Source organism: Perca fluviatilis, chromosome 24, assembly GCF_010015445.1.
Source record: "Perca fluviatilis chromosome 24, GENO_Pfluv_1.0, whole genome shotgun sequence".
In the NCBI taxonomy this organism is placed as follows: domain Eukaryota; kingdom Metazoa; phylum Chordata; class Actinopteri; order Perciformes; family Percidae; genus Perca; species Perca fluviatilis.
The window spans coordinates 12,881,216-12,901,988 of NC_053135.1; the positions used below are offsets into that span (position 1 = coordinate 12,881,216).

The following is a 20,773-nucleotide window of genomic DNA, read 5'->3' on the forward strand; positions in this document are numbered from 1 at the left end:
AGATATGATGTGAATATGAGAACAACAAACTGTGGGAAAGCTCTTCGAACCATAGACAAAAGGGAAAAGGGAAGCCAATGCGGAAGTGCCTTAAACCTGCATTCTATCTATTTTCCAGCATGGGGCGATTCCACTGGTTGCAAAAAGAAGTCAGTTTCTATAGAAGTTAATGTGAAAATGACCCTACTTCTCACTTGATTTACCTCAATATAAACTCCATTACCTCAATAAACCCTTTCATAATGAGTTTATGGCCACAATCACTACTTTCACGTCTTCGTTAATACAGCATGATGTTAATTTTTTTTAAATGATGGTCCCATTTATTTTTTAAATTGACGCCAAAGCAAAGGATGCTTTAATGCCGACCTGTCAATCAGGACAGAGGCTTAGCATTGCTAACCATGGCACTTTAGCAGCTTTCCCTTTAAAATGCAGTTTTTTGTTGTAGTGATTTTACTGTGATTTACTCATTAGAACAACTTGAAACGTGGGTAAACTCCAGGAGGATGAAAAAGCATGTTGGATCTGTTTTTTTAAGGGCTAATCAAGTAGAGATTTGCTTAGATTCGTTCAGACACACACTCATCCTAGTGTGGCACACACCACCAAGCTCTCCCCATTGATGAATCAAACACCTCCAATAAAGCCTCAGTGCCAGGCCTTTTAATCCCACCTAAAGCTGGTGAAGCTCAAGGTGCCAGGAGGTTTGCCTTAATGCGTGTCTCTGCTAGCCTGACAAGCCAGACCCACACCATTGACAGGGCTCAATCCGAGGGGCGCGATAAACGATTGTCTTTCAAATTCGCTCTGCACGCAATAGAACCAACAACCAGGCAGAGCAACGAAGAAGGTAGCGAAGCTAGTTGATAGATTAAACTTTTGCCGTATCCGGTCGGCAGAACAGCCTTTTCCCCGGCGTTTAAGGCGCCCTTTCCCCGTAAGTTTTTTCCTAAACCCAACCTCCGCCATCCCGTTATTGTGGGGCGTCCCCAGCGGACCGTCTCGCGGGCGCCTCCCGGCTTATGGAGCGTCCTTTTCGGCCGCCTCCCAGCAGGTCCCCAGCGGGCCGCCTCGCATGCGCCTCCCGGCTTATGGAGCGACCTTTTCGGCAGCCTCCCGGCGTCCTTTCCCCGAGAAACTAATGTGACATTTACACGTAAAAAATAACGTGACATTTACACGTAAAAAATAACGTGACATTTACACGTAAAAAACGACAAAAACGTCTCCGTGAACACGTATCAATAGATTAAGATTAACGTGGACATGAACTGCCGTGAGACCGGGTTGTCCCAGCAGCAGCAGCAGCCATAAGCCCGCCCACCGACTCTATACACGACGTAATTGGCCTGACCAGAGTTTGGTTTTTCCAGCTCCCAAGCCAACGGAGAGTGCCTAGACCCCCCTGGCTGCAAAATAAATTTGCTGCCACTAGGGCGCGTCCTAGATTTCTAGGCTATGTCTCTGCCCCACTACCCCCAAACTGTCCATCACCCTGGAAGAAAAGAAGTTTGCAGCAAGTTGCTCTGCTGCAGAAAACTCATAATATTATCAAGGTTTTTGCTGTAATGCAGCATACAAATACAGCCAAAGATAACTGCGACACCTTCTTAGCAGTTCAACCAAAAAGTGATATCACGATTGTTATATTTGAATGATGTTCAAAGTCCAGAAAGAGGTCAAACATTATGAATGAAAGGGCATTCCCAACATGTTTAACTAGCATTGGTATGACCATAGACGTGTAGAAGAATTCTTACACAATCTGTTTACCCTAAACTTGATCAATCTGTTGGTCAGCCACCATCTTGTTGGCTTACGACAGATTACCAGCACCAGAAGGCTGCGGCTCTCCGTCTCCTATGGTACCTCCTTAAACAGATTAACCTGTCACTTCTAGTCACATGCCAAACCCCAAGCCTTTTAAAGCTGCATCTGGAGCGTGCTGGGTTGTCCTTCTGTCGGCCGAAATATTTACTCACAGGAGGTAGGTTTGTGGGAGTCTTGGAGGAATGCTTCAACACCTGTTGATTCATTTTATGTTCATTGTAGTCAATTAAATGTCAGGACATAAGAGGGGGAAATGGTTAGGTTACATCTTTGAATTGCTTATACAGCCCAAAACCAAAAGTAGTTGATTTGTAATACAGAGAAAAGCAGATAGCATTCATTAATGTAAAAATAAATGCAGCTGTAGGCTTAATTTATTCATAACCTGTGAGTAACTGCAGACCTTAATGCATGGTGGTGCTCGGTGAGAGCTATGCTAGCCCTTTTTACGTGGTACTATCTCTCTTTAACTATGCTGACCACCACATACCAACGCATCATCAAACTGCGGATGTCAGCGCAGGACGTCCCGTCTGTGCACGCGATGATAACTTTGGCATTTGTGGGAAATAATAACGTATGGGTCCAAGTCTCACAATTAAGCTCAAGTGAAAATGCTTTATTGGCATGCCATTTTACTGTTGTCTCTCCCTCTCTCCCACTCCACTGAGTACGTTTCCAAACTGAGGCACGAGTGCCGGCCTGGTAACTTGACCTCCTCCCTCAGCCGTCCTCCCTGCCAGTAGGAACTGTATGACACTGCTAAGGATTTTCATGGACACGCTGCCCTTTCGGAAATTCCCTGGCCGCAACCAATACTACCCGTCGTGCAACACCAGCGTCCCCTCAAGACAGTATCACTGCACAGGAGCGGATGAATTATCACCGCAGCTTTGATGTGGTGGGCAGATTGACCACGGGGTGTGTTACCGCCGCCAGGGCCATATCATGTTTGCCCTCGTCAGCAAATTCTATTGAAACGCATGGGTGATTTATTGCCTGCAAAACACAAGTTTGACTTTGAGCTCAAATGCATCTTTTTAAGCAACAATAAACAGCGCCGTGTGCGAACAAACTTTGTAGTTTAGATCTGTTGTCTCCTGGCCAAATAAATTCAACCCAATTAGAGCAAATTCAATCCAGTTAGATTAAAATACGATCAACAGACATTCCCTTTGACCCCCAGAGCCTCTGTAGTCTCTCTCTTCTGGCGTCTAATCTCTGTTTCTGTCTAATTAGCAAAACCTTGCAGAAAAGCTGCCACGACGCAGATTACATCCCGCTCACTGATTGTTCTGCAAATCCACTCAAATGAGACATTTCAGTGCATCTGTACTTTTTAAGATATTGTTCGCAGCGAACTGCACAATGGGTTGTATCTTTCCAGAAAACCAGAACATCATATAATCCAGAAAAGTTTTTTAATGTAATGCTTTTGTAATTAATAGAATATTTGAATCATTTATAATACCAGCCTAATCTACATTTTTTAAGACATATTATATTGCACATATCACTTTGCATTTTTAAGTATTCTTTTTTTTTTTTTTTTTTTCAGGTGATAGCCTACTCCAAAATGCTGACTAACCCTTAATACACAGAGATTCAAGCTTTTCGCATTTGCCTTCAACATGAAAGGGATGAAATGAAAGGGATGAATAATGGCTTTTTTTTTGTTGCATGTACACACACACACATCCCCTGACACACATCCCCTGACACACAGCCTGTCAAAGCCCAGCTCCAGTCTTACCTCTTGCAGCGAAGCTTCAGCCCTTTGTGCTGTTGTGCCTCTGCAGTGCCACAGGCTGTGCCTTCAGCCTGACGTCTCAGAGAAAACGTTATCCTCAGTGTTTGCTCTGCTTTCCTTCCCGATGGTTTTCTCTCCTCCGTCGCGTCCTCAGCTGGCCTCTCGTACAATCCAGGTGGTCTGATGAGGTGGGAGAAAAGAAGAGGAGAAGGAAGAGCGTGTCCTGAAAGCTTGAGGGAGCTGCTGTGTGTGTGGCTGGGGACTGTAAGGACAGACTGTGTGTGTGTGTGTGTGTGTGTGTGTGTGTGTGTGTGTGTGTGTGTGTGTGTGTGTGTGTGTGTGTGTGTGTGTGTGTGTGTGTGTGTGTGTGTGTGAGAAAGAGAGCAGAGAGCAGAGAGGGAGAGACGCAACCTGCCATGCAGATTTCAGCCCTGTTGCAGTTAAATTTAAACCACCCTCCCTTCTGACACCTTGAGCCACGGCTGCCCTCCTTCTCCAGCACACACACAAAGACACACTTGGATGCACACACACAGAGCGCTGACAATACCATATGGCCCTTGATAGAAGACTTAGCCCTCTGGAGTCTGTGGATGTGGCTGTCCCCCAAGGAAAGAAAGAACGAGGGGGGTGGCAGGGGCAATATTTAGACAGGAATTTAAAAAAATAATAATTCAGTTGTTGGTAGGAAAATGAAAGAACAAATGGTACCAAAACTGTGATGTTAAGCATTCGTTTTACCCTGCAGTCAGACTGCTCGCACTGTTTAGACATAATATGATAAGTCACATAATATATTGTTTCTGAAAAACTAATGTATCATGGCCATGTTCCTAGTCGTTGAACACTTTGTGATATTAAAAAAGTGCTCGATTCGACAGTTTAAAGTGGACATATTATGGTTTTTCTGTATTTTCTATCATATCTACAATGTTATAATGTCAGATTATGTATTTCAAATAATGAGGTAAACTTATTTTAGAGAAATCCCTGTGAACGTTCAGATTTCAATCTGTTCTGAACGCTCCGGTTTCAACAGTTTTTACTATTCTTGGCTAGGTCTCAAGTAAACACAGCCATCTATGGAATTGGTCATCTGCACCAGGCAGGACCTTCTGGATGGTTGTTTTTTTTCAAGCTACTGCAGTGTAAACAGAGTCGCATGTAGCTACATGCTAACAGCAGTAAAATATGTCATCTTGGCTGCCAATGTTGTTAAATTCTCCCCAATTCCAGTGACATTACTCCTGAAACATTTCGATTATGTAGTATTTGGTTTAAAAGCCTTTATCTGCGATTTTTGACTGTAGAAAGTGCTGCTAAATTCTATTAGTGTCCACTGCTAACTATAGTAGCTACATGCTAACAGCAGTAAAAGATGTCATCTTGGCTGCCAGTATGCTGCCCAAAATCGGGTCACATTACTGAAACATGTCCGATTGGGTAGTATTTGGTTCAGAAGCCTTTATCTTTTATTTTTGGCAGTAAAAAGTGTTGCTTCGTTCCACTACAATCTAACGTTAGCTAACAGCTAATCATGCTAACGCCAGATAGCAGTTATCTTGGCGGCCAACGTTGGTCATTTCCCCCCCAATTTCGGGTCATATTACTGTTGGGACATGTCTGGCTGTGTAGTATTTGGTTTAGAAGCCTTTATTGGTGATTTTTCATGGTACAAAGTCCTGCTATATACTCCGTTGCAGTAGCTCCAGCTGAGCGGAGATTCCAGGAGACTCAGAGTTGCAGAAACACCCTGGCCAATCAGAGCAGACTTGGCTTTTATGGAGGGGGGCTTAAAGAGACAGGCGCTCCAACAGAGCGTTTCATACAGAGGCCATGGGCAGTATGAGAAAAATAAAGTGTTTTTTTGAAAATTAAAGCATTTAAACACGTTCTAGTAGAATCACAAAATACAAGTATGAACCTGAAAATGCTATATAATAGTTCCCCTTTAAAACAAAAAGGAACCAGAGACACTGTCTGTTTTATTCCACGCATTCTTCATTGTCAAACCCTGGTGCCTACATTACCCTCAGTGCAACTCGAACACCAACAGTTTGGTTGGACATCTGGGTGTGTTATGCTAGTAGCAGTAGCAGTGAGCTGCTAGCCTTAAGCAGAGATGAAGAGTGGCTCACTTCTTTTTAACTCCACACAATCAGATGTTTTTCATGTTAAAGGCTGTAGTCTTCAGTCCCAGCCCACGCTGACTCAAGTGACATCACTTTAGGCAATTTATCAGATTTTGCGCAGCTCCCTCTGGAGCCACAAAAGGCTTTATATTTACAACTCACATATGCAGTAGTAGTACTCCCTAAGACAGGTAATCAGTATTTGATGTGTAAAATCTGTGGAGTCATTTTTTCACCTTGGAGTGGGGTGGGGTTGCACCAAAAATAGGTACCCCTTATGTTAGTGCAGACTGCTGCACTGGTTTAAAAACTGGGTTACTTTGTGATGCAGTCTGAGGGTAACAGACGGTTGAGTCACAGGCAGTGTCTTTCTTGCAGCAGAAGTCAGAGCCATAATAGAAGTATGGGCTTTCTATTCAATGGACAAGAAAAATATCAGACCAAGATAACCAAATAAGGATTGACCTATGGATATGTGAAAATGCGGATATGTGTGTGTGTGTGTGTGTTTTGGTGTGTGTGCGCGTGCATGCGTGTGCGTGACCTGAATTACGTCAAGACTCAACCGGAGTCCTCCAGCTGTCAGTGGTTTCTCTCCTTGACACACTGCCGTAAATCTTTGGGTCAACTATCTTTTCTTTCACCTTTATTTGTGTGTGTGTGTGTGTGTGTGTGTGTGTGTGTGTGTGTGTGTGTGTGTGTGTGTGTGTGTGTGTGTGTGTGTGTGTGTGTGTGTGTGTGTGTGTGTGTGTGTGTGTGTGTGTGTGTGCGCATGCATGCGTGCATGTGACAGAGAATTGTTGGAGTGAGTACGTTTTTTCCCAGCAAAAGGATTAAACTGTCATGACAAAGAAAAGCATCAAATCATCCCGTGTAAGAAGTTGGAACCAGCAAACCTTTGGGATTTTTGCCAAGAAAATTTCAGTTACATAATAGACTAATCGTTCGCCTAGCTTTACTATTACTGTTTACTGACGCACAACCGTTTTGTTGTCATTACTTAGAGTTCCTCATGGGGGGGCGGCAGAAACTACGCACTATAGCTTTAAGCATTTTAAAAGCTACATGAAGTAATGTAAGTTCCAACTTTTAACTCACTATGCAATTAGACTCCATGCATGTGTGTTGAAATTTCATATGTAATGTAGTCAAACATACAAGTAAAAGCACGTAAACAAACCTGAGTTTAGATGGTTTATATGTAGTAAAATCTGTGCGGGAACATTTGTTAGTGAGAAGGTAAATTGAATAAGTAGCTTTATCACACATTATTATCAAGTCCAGACATTTCACAGTGTAAGCCCCAGGCTGGACTAAGGCATGCAGTAACTTTACACTTGTCACTAATCACAAACATCACAAAATTAACCTCATTGACAGCTCTAAGAGCGGCACGACAGAAAGTGCAGGCCCAGGAGTTTCCAACATTGCAATCTCTCATCACTTGCAGATGGTTGTGAGTGGGTGCGTGTGTTTATGATTTGGAAAACGTGTATGTGCACATGTGTGGGTATCCTGTTACTTTACTCTCATTATATTCATTCACTACCATATTAAGTCATGTAGTTTGTTTTACTTGAAATTGATTGTAAGAGACCAGAGAGGTAGGTAGGAATACAAAGTAGATAAGTGCCATGAATATATACAAAAAAGTAAAATAAATCAAAGACCAATATTTAATTTATGAATTTAGTAAAAAGTAGTTTGTTTGTTCCAAAATGGATCCATGCATCCCTGCTATGTCCTACTACTATGTCCTGCAACTCCCTGCTACGCCCGAAACTGCTACAACTACTATTTATAGTCATAGTTCCATTATATTTTTTGCTACTATAACTGCCACTGCTATAATTATTATGAATCATATTCTCTATGTCTGTATATCAGTATCAGTGTCTGTGTCCAAACCGGCAGCTACAGATGCCGCCCACAAAGAGCCAGGGTCTGTCCGAGGCTTCTGCCTAAAAGGAAGTTTTTCTTTCCGTTGCACCAAATGCTTGCTCGTGGGAAATTTTTGGGGTCTTTGTAAATTATAGAATGTGGTCTAGACCTACTCTACCTGTAAAGTGTATTGAAAATTGAATTAATACAGAACATACATTTTGTTGCCGTTATTTCACTGTATTTGGCCTCCATCCATCTTTGTCGGCTTATCCGGGGCCGGGTCGCGGGCGCAGCAGCTCCAGCAGGGGTCCCCAAACTTCCCTTTCCCGAGCCACATTAACCAGCTCCGACTAATTTGGTTTTGTGCAACAAAACATCAGCATTATTATAAAGACAATTTGTATATGCATATAATATAAACTAAGACACAAACACGTCCAATACTCTCCATACCAAACTGCAGTAAATTGCATCATTTCTTTTGTGTTGGGGGTAACGCTCTCCATCTCTCTCCCAGTAATACTAACCCATATTTCCTATGGTCTCTCAGTAAGTCAGAACACCTGTCTCGGTCCAATCCTCTCTCTGCCTCCCATCCACAGCCACCCGGGTGCTGTTTTATCAGTCCCTTTACGACCTGTCTGCTCTGCCTGTTCAATACGCTACATGTCCGAGCAGCTGTGAAAGGGCCTTTTTGGGACACTTCTCTCAGCAACCAGAGAGCTTTTACAGGACACAAAAGCCATTGTGGATTGGTTACGTGACGCTGCATGCATGTAGACTTTTAGAAAGAGTGTCTGAATGACGTCTGAGTGGATTTTGATGTCAATGAAATTGTGTTTGTACTGCAAAGGGGTTTTGGGGTCACTGTTTTTTTTTATTTGTTTTTAAAGCATGTGGAATAATGTGTCCGATTTGCAACACAAAGTCCCATTGTATGTGTAATAGACCTGAGCGATGTTTGTGAGCTAGTTACTTTTGAGTTTTCTGTTCCAACACAGCACATAATCAGTTTTTTTTTTTTTTCAATTATGATGCAATGAAACGTGGCAGATTTACCTCCCAAAATTCTTGGTCTTTTTTTTTTTTTTTTTTTAAATGGGTTCTCAATTTATGACTTGACAGGCCTCCCGTGCAAAGTTATGGTTGCTAAGCTAGGTTTGGATAATAGCTGCACAGAAGACGGGTTTAAGAAACAGTCAACTGAATTAAATGTGTGTGTTTTTTTTTGTGCTGTCTGTCTAAGGGAAAACCCCCATTTTACTTCCTCTTTAAGGACAAAACAAAGTTTTCAGTGACAGCAGAGTCACAGTGGAACACGGCTGAACATTTCCTCCCAGTAAATAAAAACAGATACATGATAGAAAGAGACACTTACACCAGAGAGGAATTGTCGGTATGGGAAAGATGAGAAAAGTCATTTTGAATTTGATTTTTATTGAGGAATGATTTGTTAGCTGCAACGTAAAACCATGCAAAGGTTTTCCACTTGGTCAATGCCAAGTCAGTGTCATAACCCACCAATTTATCTCACACAAAGATACAGCACACACACTCTCTGACCTCTTCCTCCTTCCTCTCTCCCTCGGTATTATGGGAGCGGGCAGTTTAAAAACAGAGGTATTTACGACTCAGCACTCTCCTCTAGAGTTCCTGGAGCTCCACGAACATGTGGGACTGGCAGTGTGACACCACCAGCTCAGTTTAAATATAGACAGGGTTTTGGTTGGCTATCTGGGTATTTTTTATCAGGGTCCATCTGTCTGTCTGCACACTTGCCTGTCTGTCTGTCTGTCAGTCTGTCCGTCCGTCCGTCTGTCTGTCTGTGTTGTGCAGTTAAAGCAGGACTGGAAAGAGAACTGGGACTGTGAAACTTACTCAGCACAACTTTTAGATAGAAAATCAGACACACAACAGCTTCTTTAATTTGGATTGTGATTACAACCCTGTTTCATAAATGTATCTCTTATTATGAAAAATCACTTTTTCTGGGATTTGGGGTGTTAGTTTGTGTCTCTGGTGCTTCCACACGCATACAAACTTAGAAAAAAAACATCCATGCTGTTTTGAGTGAGATACGGGTTTCTGAATGTGTCCTGCCTTCAGTCTCCGGGTGAGCTGTTCAAAATCTGCAGGGATTTCTACGTCACTAGCCGAAACGAAGGGGCTAACCGTAGCATGCTAGTGCTAGCATGCTAGCTTGTTCTCAATTGCAAAACACTGCTACAACACACGAGTTGACCATAATCTACAAAAGAACTACTTCCATGTCCCTGTTCTGCAGGTATTCCACGCAAAGTTGGAAGTGCAACCTCATTTAGAAGAAGTCTCCCGGCTAATAATTCAATTCAATTCAATTTTATTTATAGTATCAAATCATAACAAGAGTTATCTCGAGATACTTTACAGATAGAGTAGGTATAGACCACACTCTATAATTTACAAAGCCCCAACAATTCCAGTAATTCCCTCAAGAGCAAGCATTAGCAGTGGCGAGGAAAAACTCCCTTTTAGGAAGAAACCTTGGCAGACCCAGACTCTTGATAGGCGGTGTCTGACCATACGCCTTGTAACTGACCAAAGTTGTTTAAACAGCTAGCTAGCTGATATGATCCTTACCTAGCTACTGCGCATGTGCGACTGCCAACAAAGATGTTACAGCAGTGAGACGTCTCACTCTGTAGCTAAAACACAGGGTGAAAAGAGGAGCTGCAGCAATGTGCAGTACAACAAAAAATATGGTGTTTTTTGAAAATTAAACCATGTAAACTTATTCTGGTACAACCTCAATATACAATTATGAACCTGAAAATGAGCATAATATGGGAGCTTTAAGTGTACCTGTGCACTACAGGAGCGAGGATCAGACCTTTAGGGGGGCTCAGGCCCTAATGAGATACAGTGCCTTGCAAAAGTGTTAACCCCCCTCCCCCTGCTAAATCAGTAATTTAATTAGCTGATAATCTCTGAGCTAGCTACTGAACAACGTCAGCTAACTTTTTTGACACTATGATGGAACTAAACCTGACACTTTATAAGTCACAGTAATAACGACCAGTTTGACTCAGCGTTCTAACATTCAGCAATTTCAGTTGCTTACGTTTCAATTTGGGTTCTTCGCCATGAAATGACTAACTTCTTCTCTGGGGACTACCAACTTTAAACTTCACAACCTCACTCCTGCTCTCCCTCTGACAGATCAAATACAGACTCTGTAGAGTCTGGCACAACCACCTCTGGTTGGCCAAAACTACATTTCTGTTGACCCTTTCCTTGACTAGGTTACAGGTGCATAGCATCGGCAACAGCGACACAGGATATTAAACCTGTTTAAAGCCCTTTCAACCTGTAACTGTTTGTCCTTTGTCACTAACAGACAAGTTCACAAACTCTAACTTGAAGCACTAAAATTGATTTTTAAAAAATACGTTTTTTATTTTTATAATTTTTAGGAGGGCTGAGATGAAATTTGGGGGGTGGGGGGTGAAAAAAGGGTCTAAAATCGCCCATGGTGCACTATCTCTGACAGTGTTTATGTGATTCCTTCTTCAGTGGTGGATTATATAGATCCTTTAATTAAAGTAAAAGTAACAAGTGAAGTCAAAGTCCTGAATTCAGAATGATCACCAAAATTTTCTTAACTTTATTTTACTGTTAGCTGTTTGAGGCGTAGCTAATAAATGTATATTCTGTTGGGTAGTTTAATCCTAGAAATGTTTTAAAATGCAAATATTTTTGTCAGAGTATAATTTTTTTTTTTTGGTATGCAAAATCTAAATCTGCAGAGTAACTATAGTTACTATAGTGACTATATCTGCCATATCTGTCAAATAATGGGACAGTATAATTAAAGTATAACATTTCCCTTTTATAATGCAGTATGAAATAACACAAAATGAAAGTACAAAATGTACTTAAGTTTAGCATTTGAGTAAATGTACTTAGTTACTTTTCACCATGGTCCTCGTGTGAAGACCAGTATCTAAAGATACTGTAATCAAATCACAGTTAAATTGTGCTATATACACACCATAGCAACTGCAACAACAGCAGTAGTAGCAGTCTAGTAGTAGTAATATAAGTACTGCTACTTGTACTACGTACACATGTATGGGTATGTAAAAAGTGCTGCTGCAAAAGTAAAAGGATCTGGTGCCATCTACTGGTCAAAAGGAGTATTCAGCTAACTTTGAGCCACAGGTGGAAACAATGATGCAGTGATTTTGAAAACACAAAAACTCCACTTAAAAAAAAAAAAAAAAAGAAGGGCAGTGTGGATGAAAGAAACAGCCGAACTCTACAGAGTTAAACTGGAAAAGCTTTGTCTAATGAACCCGCAGCTTGTAATTGTTTCTTTTTAATACGTGTTTTGAGGCAACAAAGTCAAGATAACCTCATGTCAGGCATGTCGAACGCACATTTAGTTCTGAGAGGAAGCCGTCTTTCGTGGAGTTTTATCCCATCAGGTCGACAGCTCCCCAGGACTCCTCCTTTGCTGAATGTAACTAAGCACCTGACTTTTTGTGATGGAGATTTGAATGAGGATACGGAGCCACAGCTGAAAATGGAGGTACATGGGCATTATTTAACATGCCCCTCTTGATGAAACTCTTATTGTCATGACATGTAATCAAATCTCCTTGCACTCAACAGGCCGATACTATAGATCAGGATGGCAATAACCAAAACGCGACGTTTGATTTCAACAAAACTGGCACAGTAAAAGGTACCAAGTGATACAGTTTGTATGATTCTGTGTGCTGCTTTCTGGCATATCAAACCTATTTGGATCTAAGCAGAGTTGAAGTAATAATGGTTTCCTTGTTTGGTTAATCTCGCTCAGAAAACCTTTCAGAACCATGTGATCCCAACCCCATGCTGAAAGGGATGAAGGGGTATCGGCTGACACCAAGTGACTTGGAGTTTATTGAAAAGATGGAAAAAGATAAATTTGTTAAAAATCTCCAGGTAATTTTGGCTTTTTCAGATTGATTGCCAACCATTGTTGTATGTACTGTGTTGATGCAAAGGGATATTTTGACTGTCCTCAGCAAGACCTGGAAAAGGTGCAGCGGTTGTTACAAAATGAAATGATGTCCTTGGAGCTGGTGTGTGCTTCCAGGGAGCAGGCGCAGGCTGTACTCGAAAATGTGAGTTTCTTTGAATTCCAATAAACGAGATCTTTTGCACGCAAAAACCTTTTCAACCAAAAGCTCACTTTTTTTTTTTTTTTAATTCTTTTTTTTTTTAAAGTTACTTAAATTAGGTTAAAGACGGTTTTACTCCAACAGCAACCACGTGATGATTGCTTATAGTTCTGTAGTTAATACTGTAGCAACATCTGACCTTCTTAACATCACAATAACTTTCTCTGAATGTTCTCTGAAGGCATTTTTACTAGCATTTTATATTGGCCCTAAAATGGCATGATTTTTCCAAAAAATGTCAAAGATTAAATGTGAAGGTAAGGATGATGGATCCTTTGAGATCATTCCTCTGGCATTTACAGTTTGTTGGATAACCTTAGATGGGAATTCATAAGCTTCAAAAGCAAGCCTGCTGAGCCTGCAGAATAATAGAATAACATGAAAACATAGCACAAACCGATTTTATATATTTTCTAATCATAAACTTGTGTGAGAAGTGTGCAGGTTCCTTGTCTTCATTTGTCCTGATTTTTCTGTCAGTTCCCATCCTGTGAGGAACTCACCGAGTGGGTAAAGGTGGCCCTCAGCATGACATCACCATCGACTGACTTAACAAACCTGGACTCTAAGTCTCTCCTGGCCATGGTGACGGAAGAAAACCTTCAAGGAGTCGCGAATAAGAAGGGGCTAGAGCTCACTCGGATGGAGAAGATGCTGGCCGACAAGTAATTAATGAGCTGTGGGCTCACATCTTGAGACACTTAAAAGACGTTTTTAAATCAGTTTTATCAAAGTACAATATTACCTTAACGGATATATGTGTGTGTGTGTAGCCTTGTATTTAGGAGCATTCATGTGCTCTGCAAGTTCAAACACACGAAATCTGACGGCAAGATTTTTTCAGACCTTCTCATTGTGCTTTTCACAACACTGAATGTTTCCTGGGTTCAAATACTAATACAGTATGTATTCCTTCAAAAACATAGAAAGAAGAAAGCGACTCAAGAGAGAGGGCAGCTTGAAAAACAAATTGTCAGTGAACGGGTAAGAAAGGCTTTCAGCTCGTAAAACCTTTTTATTTCCAAGAAGTGAAGTTTTTTTTAAGTTTTTTTTTCTGTTATTTTTATATTTTATTTGTTTTCTGCTTTCAGTTGAAGATACAGGGCTTAATGAGCCAGTTATCAGACCTGAAATCTGAACTCGCACAACAAAAGGTGAGAATTTGATTTGATTTATGAACATAACATTTAGGTGTTTGGCTGAGTGGTGAAAAAACACGCTGTGTCCAGTAACTGGAGGCTTTTAAGGATTTATTGTGCTCTAATGATAAACTACGGTTTCACAGGAAGCCTATAAAGCTGTTGAACTACAGATTAAGACCAAAGAAGCACCAGAAATCAAAGCAGAAGAAGCGGACACCTCCGAGGAACTACAAGCCACTAAACGCAGAGGAAAGAGAACAACACAGGCGGTTAAATCCACTGAAACCTTGCAAGGCACAAAAAAACAAAGTAAATCAACGAGGAGCAAACCCACAGACGGTAAAGCAGACAGTCGGACGAGTGTGGAAGATGATCGTGCAGATAAGAACACAAGTGAAACTCTGAAGACGAAACGGACGCCTGGAGCTGCGGCAGAGGAGCCGACAAAGTCTGTTAAAGAAGCCAGAGGGCCACAGAAGAAGGTTGCGAAACGGGAGTCAAATTCACAGTCTGCGCAAGCCGTTGGATGTGGACGAAAGCCTCCTCGACCCGCACGGACCGCAGCTTCACGACTGAAAAATCAAAGTCACGTGAAAACTGGGGAGTCCCATTCCACGTCCCAGCAGGCGGCTCCCTCGCAGGGCAGAAAGCAGGCTGCTGTAGCTGCAGGTGATTCTGCAGAGGAGGCCCAAAACGCTGTTCTTAGAAGATCCAAGAGGATAGCCAGCAGAAGGTGAATGTGTTTTGACTGTTTTTTTTATTGTTTAAGGGCGCTTTAGTGCAGACTGCTTACCCCACACCGGAACTGTCTTGCCATAAAATCAAAGCTGGTGATCCTCTGACTTGAGGAGATTGACACTTTCTGATGCCCTGGGATGTCGGGATAGTGATTGACTTAAGTCTTGTTGCTAAATTGATTCCTACAATGTGATTTTATTTTGTTTTTATGTTGTAAATGCTTTATCATAAAACCTGATTGTAGGAAAGTCTGTCTCAGTCTGTGAAGGGAGGTCATAGGTCATGTGGAGCATAATTGGTGCTGACTGTGGTTTAATTTTTAGTTTAAGGACAACTCTAGAAGAGTGAATGCTTGTCAGCACAGGGGCCTCAAGCCCCAAATCAATCAATTCAATTTTTTTTTTTTTTTTTTTTTAAATTTGGTTATTAAATGGAAATTCCTTTCACACTTTTTAAAAAATTGACCCAGCTGATGCACACGTCACAAATATCTTTCTTTATTCATGTTCTTCTGATTGTTAATAAAAATCATAGATTGGTACTTGCTGTGAATGCTTTTTGATTTCTTTGAGAATATGAAATGTTTCCCAACGCTTAACTCAAAAGTCTGTCGGAGCCAGTGGATATTTTCTCACACCTCATCTCTGTTTCACTGTCGCTGATGGAAATGAGTCACGATCGCTGCTGCTGAAACACTGCAATTTCCCCTCCTAGTAATTCTTGGATGGGCCGAGCTGTTTGGGTGTATCATTGTTAATCTTACGTTAACTCCAAATCAATTGGTCTGAGTGGGAAAGGGAGAGAAAAGATTTGCTCTCCGTGCATCTGGAGTGGGAAAACATTGTACTGACTGCTGGAATGTTTCAAGGCACTTCTTAAGTTACAAATTAAGTTTGAACTAACGGTCAGATTTTGTCTGTCATTTGCCAGGATTTGCTCCTCAAACGGCTGCAGTCTTGACAAGTGAAGTAACATCTTTCTTAAGAGCTAGCAAGTTCTGTTCAATTTTCCCACCTTGGGTCTTGATCCTTGACTTTTCCTGCAATCTTGAAGGCTCGTTTTCAGTCTGCCTGTAATCCCCAGAACCCCGATGAGGGATTTCCCTTTTCCCCCTCAAAACTATGCATACACACGTCCCTGATTGGTGAGACATTTGTCTGATGAAGCACGACGACCCAGCCGAGACCAAGGTAATACAAGCACCATATCCTGCCATTATGTTTAATAGTCTAATACCAATAAAGTCAACTAATCGTGGGCGCAGAGTTTGTTCAAGAATGGGTTTAGTTTTGGCTGTTTTGATTCTTGTTATTCCTGTATTATTTCTCTGTGGCTCAGCGTTCCTCTGAGTTTCTCTGCTTGTGTTTGCCAAACCTGGAACCCTGAACAGTTTTTCACAATCGAGGCATGGGAACGTTACCTCAAATGCGTCAATTTCAGAAATCAGATCTTGTTTACGGAAGGAGTCCAAGCAGAGAGCTGGGATCCCAGCCCAAGGAATTGTGGGCCGTGGACTATATACAAATTGCTCATGTCTTTCGCCTTGTGGCTGGATAAACTTCCCTCTGTATTTAGGCACTTCTTTAAACATTTGACCCATTTACCAAACATTTTATCTGTAGCCTTGTTCTTTTGTGTAGTTTAGTATATTAAAGGGAATACATTGAAAGATTAAAAGCTTCTAACAAGTGTATAAAAGCTTATAATAGTTGAAAGTTAGTATCATAAAGTTAGTGCCATAAAAACTAACTATAGTACTTTTACAGCTACATTATGAATTGTACTAATTATATTGTTTGCATGGGTGCATTTGGTGCAAGTCCCCACTAGAGGGCAGTGCTATGAACATTGCTCATACTGCACACAAAGTCTCATTACCCTCCTATTTATATATAAAATTCTTACACATTGTAATATGTGATGACATGTTTCTGCTGGGGATGACTGGGGATAATGTTGCATTTTGGGGTCGGAGCCCAATTTTAGAAAGCAGAGCCACAATTAGACTTCTTAATACCTTTTAAATCTAGCTTTAAACTTTTTGAAAGAAATAAAAGCATGCGCATGAATCTCTGAAGAAGAAATTTGATGTGTTAGTACTTGAGTATTTTGTCATCCTATACTGATGTCAGTGGGAACTACTGTACTTTTTACTGCATTGCAATTATTTGACAACTTTATATTTCACACACAATGATAAACCAGAAATGAAAAACAAGGTTCAAAAAATATTTTATTATGTAATACAGCATAGAAAATCTGTTTAGAATATATATGAAGGATAGGATAGGACAATGCAATTATGCAATTCTGCTAAATAAAACCACATTTATTAATAGTTTCACTTGTTTTCATTTTACAACAAATTGTATATCCAAATACATTACACATTTTCAATAGACTCAGTCTGCCACTTTAAAATAAATAAATAAATTCCAGTGCTGGTTCCATTGTATCAGAATTTTGGATAGTCATCATGGAACCATCAATTGGGCCAAAAAGGGCTGGGAAAATCAGCAGAACAGGCCGCCAAGTGACAGTGCTCTGACCCAGTAGAAATCGCAAGTGTCGTGCATCGATTGTATTATTCACCAAATTATATCCTGGCACCAATCCTGTGTGCCCGAGGTGTGGCTACAGTCCAGCTAAATTAGGTCACATGTTCTGAATCTCAATTGGAATATTATGGATTATTTGATTGATAAATTATCAAAAGATGCAAATCGTGCACACAAAAAAGTATAACTGGTGCAATAGAAGGCTCACATCTGTTAAAACACTAGTCAAGCTTAGAGAGCGCCGTCCAGAAGCAGAATGTCTTTGGTGTGACAACGTTCTTCAGTTTCAGACTCTTTCCATGCCGTCCCGAACCAGCTGTCCTCCCTGTAACGCTTCTTTGTTTAGCTTGGACACTGAGGCAAGACGGTCCCCCAATCCCCTGCCAAGGAAAACCCTGTAAAATGATATTAGTGAGAGCGAGGGCTGAGACCATAGGAGGTGAGGCCTGTGACACATGTATGAGCAGCCATGCCAAGGTTAGCAAGGCAGGAACACATTTGTGCCCACCAAATGCATCCAAATCTCAGTGTGGCGGGAAAGTGTGAATCCTGCTGCTTAGGTCTGGAGCCATCCCAAATCAAGAGAGCACTGCACGAGAGGATACCGCTCTTTCACGTGGTTTCAAAACACCAAAGATGGCTGTAGACACAAAGGAGCTTTGGTTTAACTATGAGAGTGACATGTCTGAACCTTGGTTTTTAAAACTTGTGATTTCCATGGAAGAGCACTGGCGATAGCAGAAATCTATAAATCACTTGTTACTGAAGTCTTTTGTTTGGCCACTAGGAAAGGACAAGCCAGGAAGGAAGGAAGTCTTGTAGGTGTGGAAAGCAAAATGAAAACCACAATGCAATAGACTAAACATTTGGACAATGCCTGCACATGGCACATGCAATTTGTAGTTAGTGAACCTCTGGGAAGAAAACATTCTTCAGCTTTCAAGGACGTTCTTCACAGGCAACGCAGTAGCATTATTATATTTTATTTTTCGATTGCTAGCAAGCATTAGGCAATACCAGACCCACTTTTTCTAAACTCTTCACACAGTCTGGATTACTAAAATGCACGTCTGTTGTACTCGAGTCTGGTCTTGGACTTGAGGCGGTTTTTCTATGGTCTGGAGGAAAAGTGAAACACTGGCCACCTGATAACCAGACTTTTTTTTTCTGTCCTGGACTTGGTCTTGACTCGGACTCGAACCTCTTTGGACTCGGTCTTGACTTGGTCTCGACTAGATTGGTCTTGGACTTGTCTTGGACTTGACAAAGGTGGTCTTGACTACAGCCCTGCTACCATGCATCTTGGCCAAACAGTTAATCTCAGCTCCAAAACTCACTCAAACCACCAAAACACTTACATACATGACTTCTAAAACTAAAACTTTTATCTTTGAAAGTCGAATGATTTTCACACAAATCAGTATTTTTTTTTTTTTCGAATAAGAATGACACCTCTTCACTTTGACTGTACTAAAGTTTATATAACAAGAATGAATCAGAAATTTGCTTCATTATCCTTTATTTTTGCATATAGTAAGTTGAAACAAAAAAATGGTCCTGAAATTCTGGGGCTGCAATAGTAATTACACAAAACAATGTGTAGTATAATCACCCATAATGTACAGTACCTTAAGGGTTTCCTCCCTCTCTCCTGCATTTTACCACAAGTTCTCATCAACATCACATCTTATGTCTTTTCTTTTAGCTGAAATCAGCTGTTTGGAATTATTATTACTTCATTTTATTGTAAATATTCTGCTAAGGTTTTCTATATATTTCAATATGGTTACAGCAGGCATGCTCATCATGCCATCATACTGCTTTAAATGTGTTTTCAACTGTTTTGAAAGCAGTGTGTTTGCATTTGAACAATGTGCTGCAGATATATACGTTTGTTGTTTTGCAGGTGGCGGAGTATGAATGAGAAAAGAGTTCATGGATTTTGGTGAATGTGGTCATTGAATGTATTTTGTGTGAAACCAATGAGAAATGACTAACAGTTTGGTCCACATAGACTTCTGTTTCGCTGACTGTGTGAAGCGTTTTAATAATGTGACTAGTTTTGACCAGTGCATGTTAGCAATCGAGAGAGAGGTGGAGTGTGCATGACTAAGGTCAGGTTAGTGAGTCAAGTATTGGCAATAACAAGGTGTATATTCAATTAAAACTCTTAAAGGAGAATTCCGGTCGATTTCAACACGTAGCTATGTTGTTTGTTGTCACATAGTGCTGTCAGTAGCGAGAAAAATGAAAATATTCAGTGTTGCCTACACCGAGTTATGCAACTGCTAGCTTTTGCACCCAGGTGGCTGAAACGGGGCAGGTTTTAAACATTTCTTTAGCCTCTTCACATGTTCGAGATGTCATTACAAGTGCCTTGCCATGTGAACTGATTCCTTCTGAGTGAACACAGTGAATATGGCTGCAGTAGATGTGAAAGAAATGCATAAAAGTTGTGCTAATTCATACAACATGGCTACGTGTTGAAATCGACCGGAATTCACCTTTAACAGAGGAATTTGGTGACTTTTCGGAGCCATTAAAACTGACATTAAAGTTTCTCACTCACTGACTTCTTGTTCCTTTGGAGGCTCATGATTTTGCCTGACAAAAGTAGAATTTTCTATTAACAAGAGACCGCAATCTTCAGGATGGAGGCACTCTTTGACACAGCTAGCTGTTTCCCCCTGTTTCCAGTCTTTGTGCAAGGCTATAAGCTCACTGGCTGCTTCATGTTTACCATTCAATATGAGAGTGATATTGCTCTTCTTATCTATTTGTTTTCCCAAAATGTCTGAATTATTCATTTAAGAGTGAAAGAACAAAGTGTAAGATGATGGAGACCGTTCACTGATCACTCATCACAGCTTCATTGGTCAGGAATGTCTGCACTTAAATGCCAACGACCCTGCTGGTCTGCACGAAGCGCATACTGTACCCTGACAGACATTATGATTTCCACAATAGGCCAGCACTTTTTGAACAGCTCATATGATAAGTGCTATAAATGCCAGTAGCCCAAATAAGGAGGCGAACCACCTCAACACACACCTGTAGTCAATTAGTCCCTCCGCTTGCTGTATCTCATGTAACAGAATCAAGTTCACTTCAATCGGCTCAGTGTGAATTCCCACACGCAGGATTACTTACTTAATCATGCCAGCTAGCCCAGGCTCCAAACTATGTTATTCTTTTTTTTCCTTCTCTGTAAAGCGACTTTGAGTACAAAGCGCTATATAAATACGATGTATTATTGTTATCATGCCAGGCATGCGATGTGTCTCATTTGTGTACTGTATCTTAATTCATTTATAACTACTTATATTACTAATTTCAATTAATCATTCATATCAGATGTGATTCATCAACAAAATGACAACTGAAACCCAGCAAGAGGAAGGGCGAAGACTCTCAATTGAGGCAGTTTTGGAATTCATTTTAACTTGATATCAGAAAAATATTGCAAACAAATTTCACCAAACGCATCAGATAGCAGCTGTTGGCAACTTTGATGTCGTGTTTTAATCCG

General features: G+C 41.0%; 2 protein-coding genes across 3 annotated transcripts in view; one reads left to right on the forward strand and one right to left on the reverse strand.

The window, feature by feature from the left end:
- Positions 1–3,883, reverse strand: part of filip1l (filamin A interacting protein 1-like) — an 87,255-nt gene extending 83,372 nt beyond the window's left edge. Inside the window, exon 1 of one of the 2 annotated variants that reach the window (XM_039793523.1) lies at positions 3,587–3,883. The gene's annotated coding sequence lies outside the window, so the exon portion shown is untranslated. The remainder of the gene's footprint in view (positions 1–3,586) is intronic. The other variant, XM_039793525.1, reaches the window with a different exon arrangement.
- Positions 3,884–11,871: 7,988 nt separating this feature from the next.
- Positions 11,872–15,227, forward strand: si:dkeyp-34c12.1 (uncharacterized protein LOC570187 homolog). The gene is made up of 8 exons (XM_039792626.1): positions 11,872–12,169; positions 12,253–12,325; positions 12,443–12,567; positions 12,651–12,749; positions 13,287–13,471; positions 13,733–13,790; positions 13,898–13,960; positions 14,092–15,227. The coding sequence occupies exons 1-8, from the start codon at positions 11,996–11,998 to the stop codon at positions 14,683–14,685; spliced, it is 1,371 nt and encodes a 456-aa protein (XP_039648560.1). The 5' UTR covers positions 11,872–11,995; the 3' UTR covers positions 14,686–15,227.
- The last annotated feature ends 5,546 nt before the right edge of the window (positions 15,228–20,773 follow it).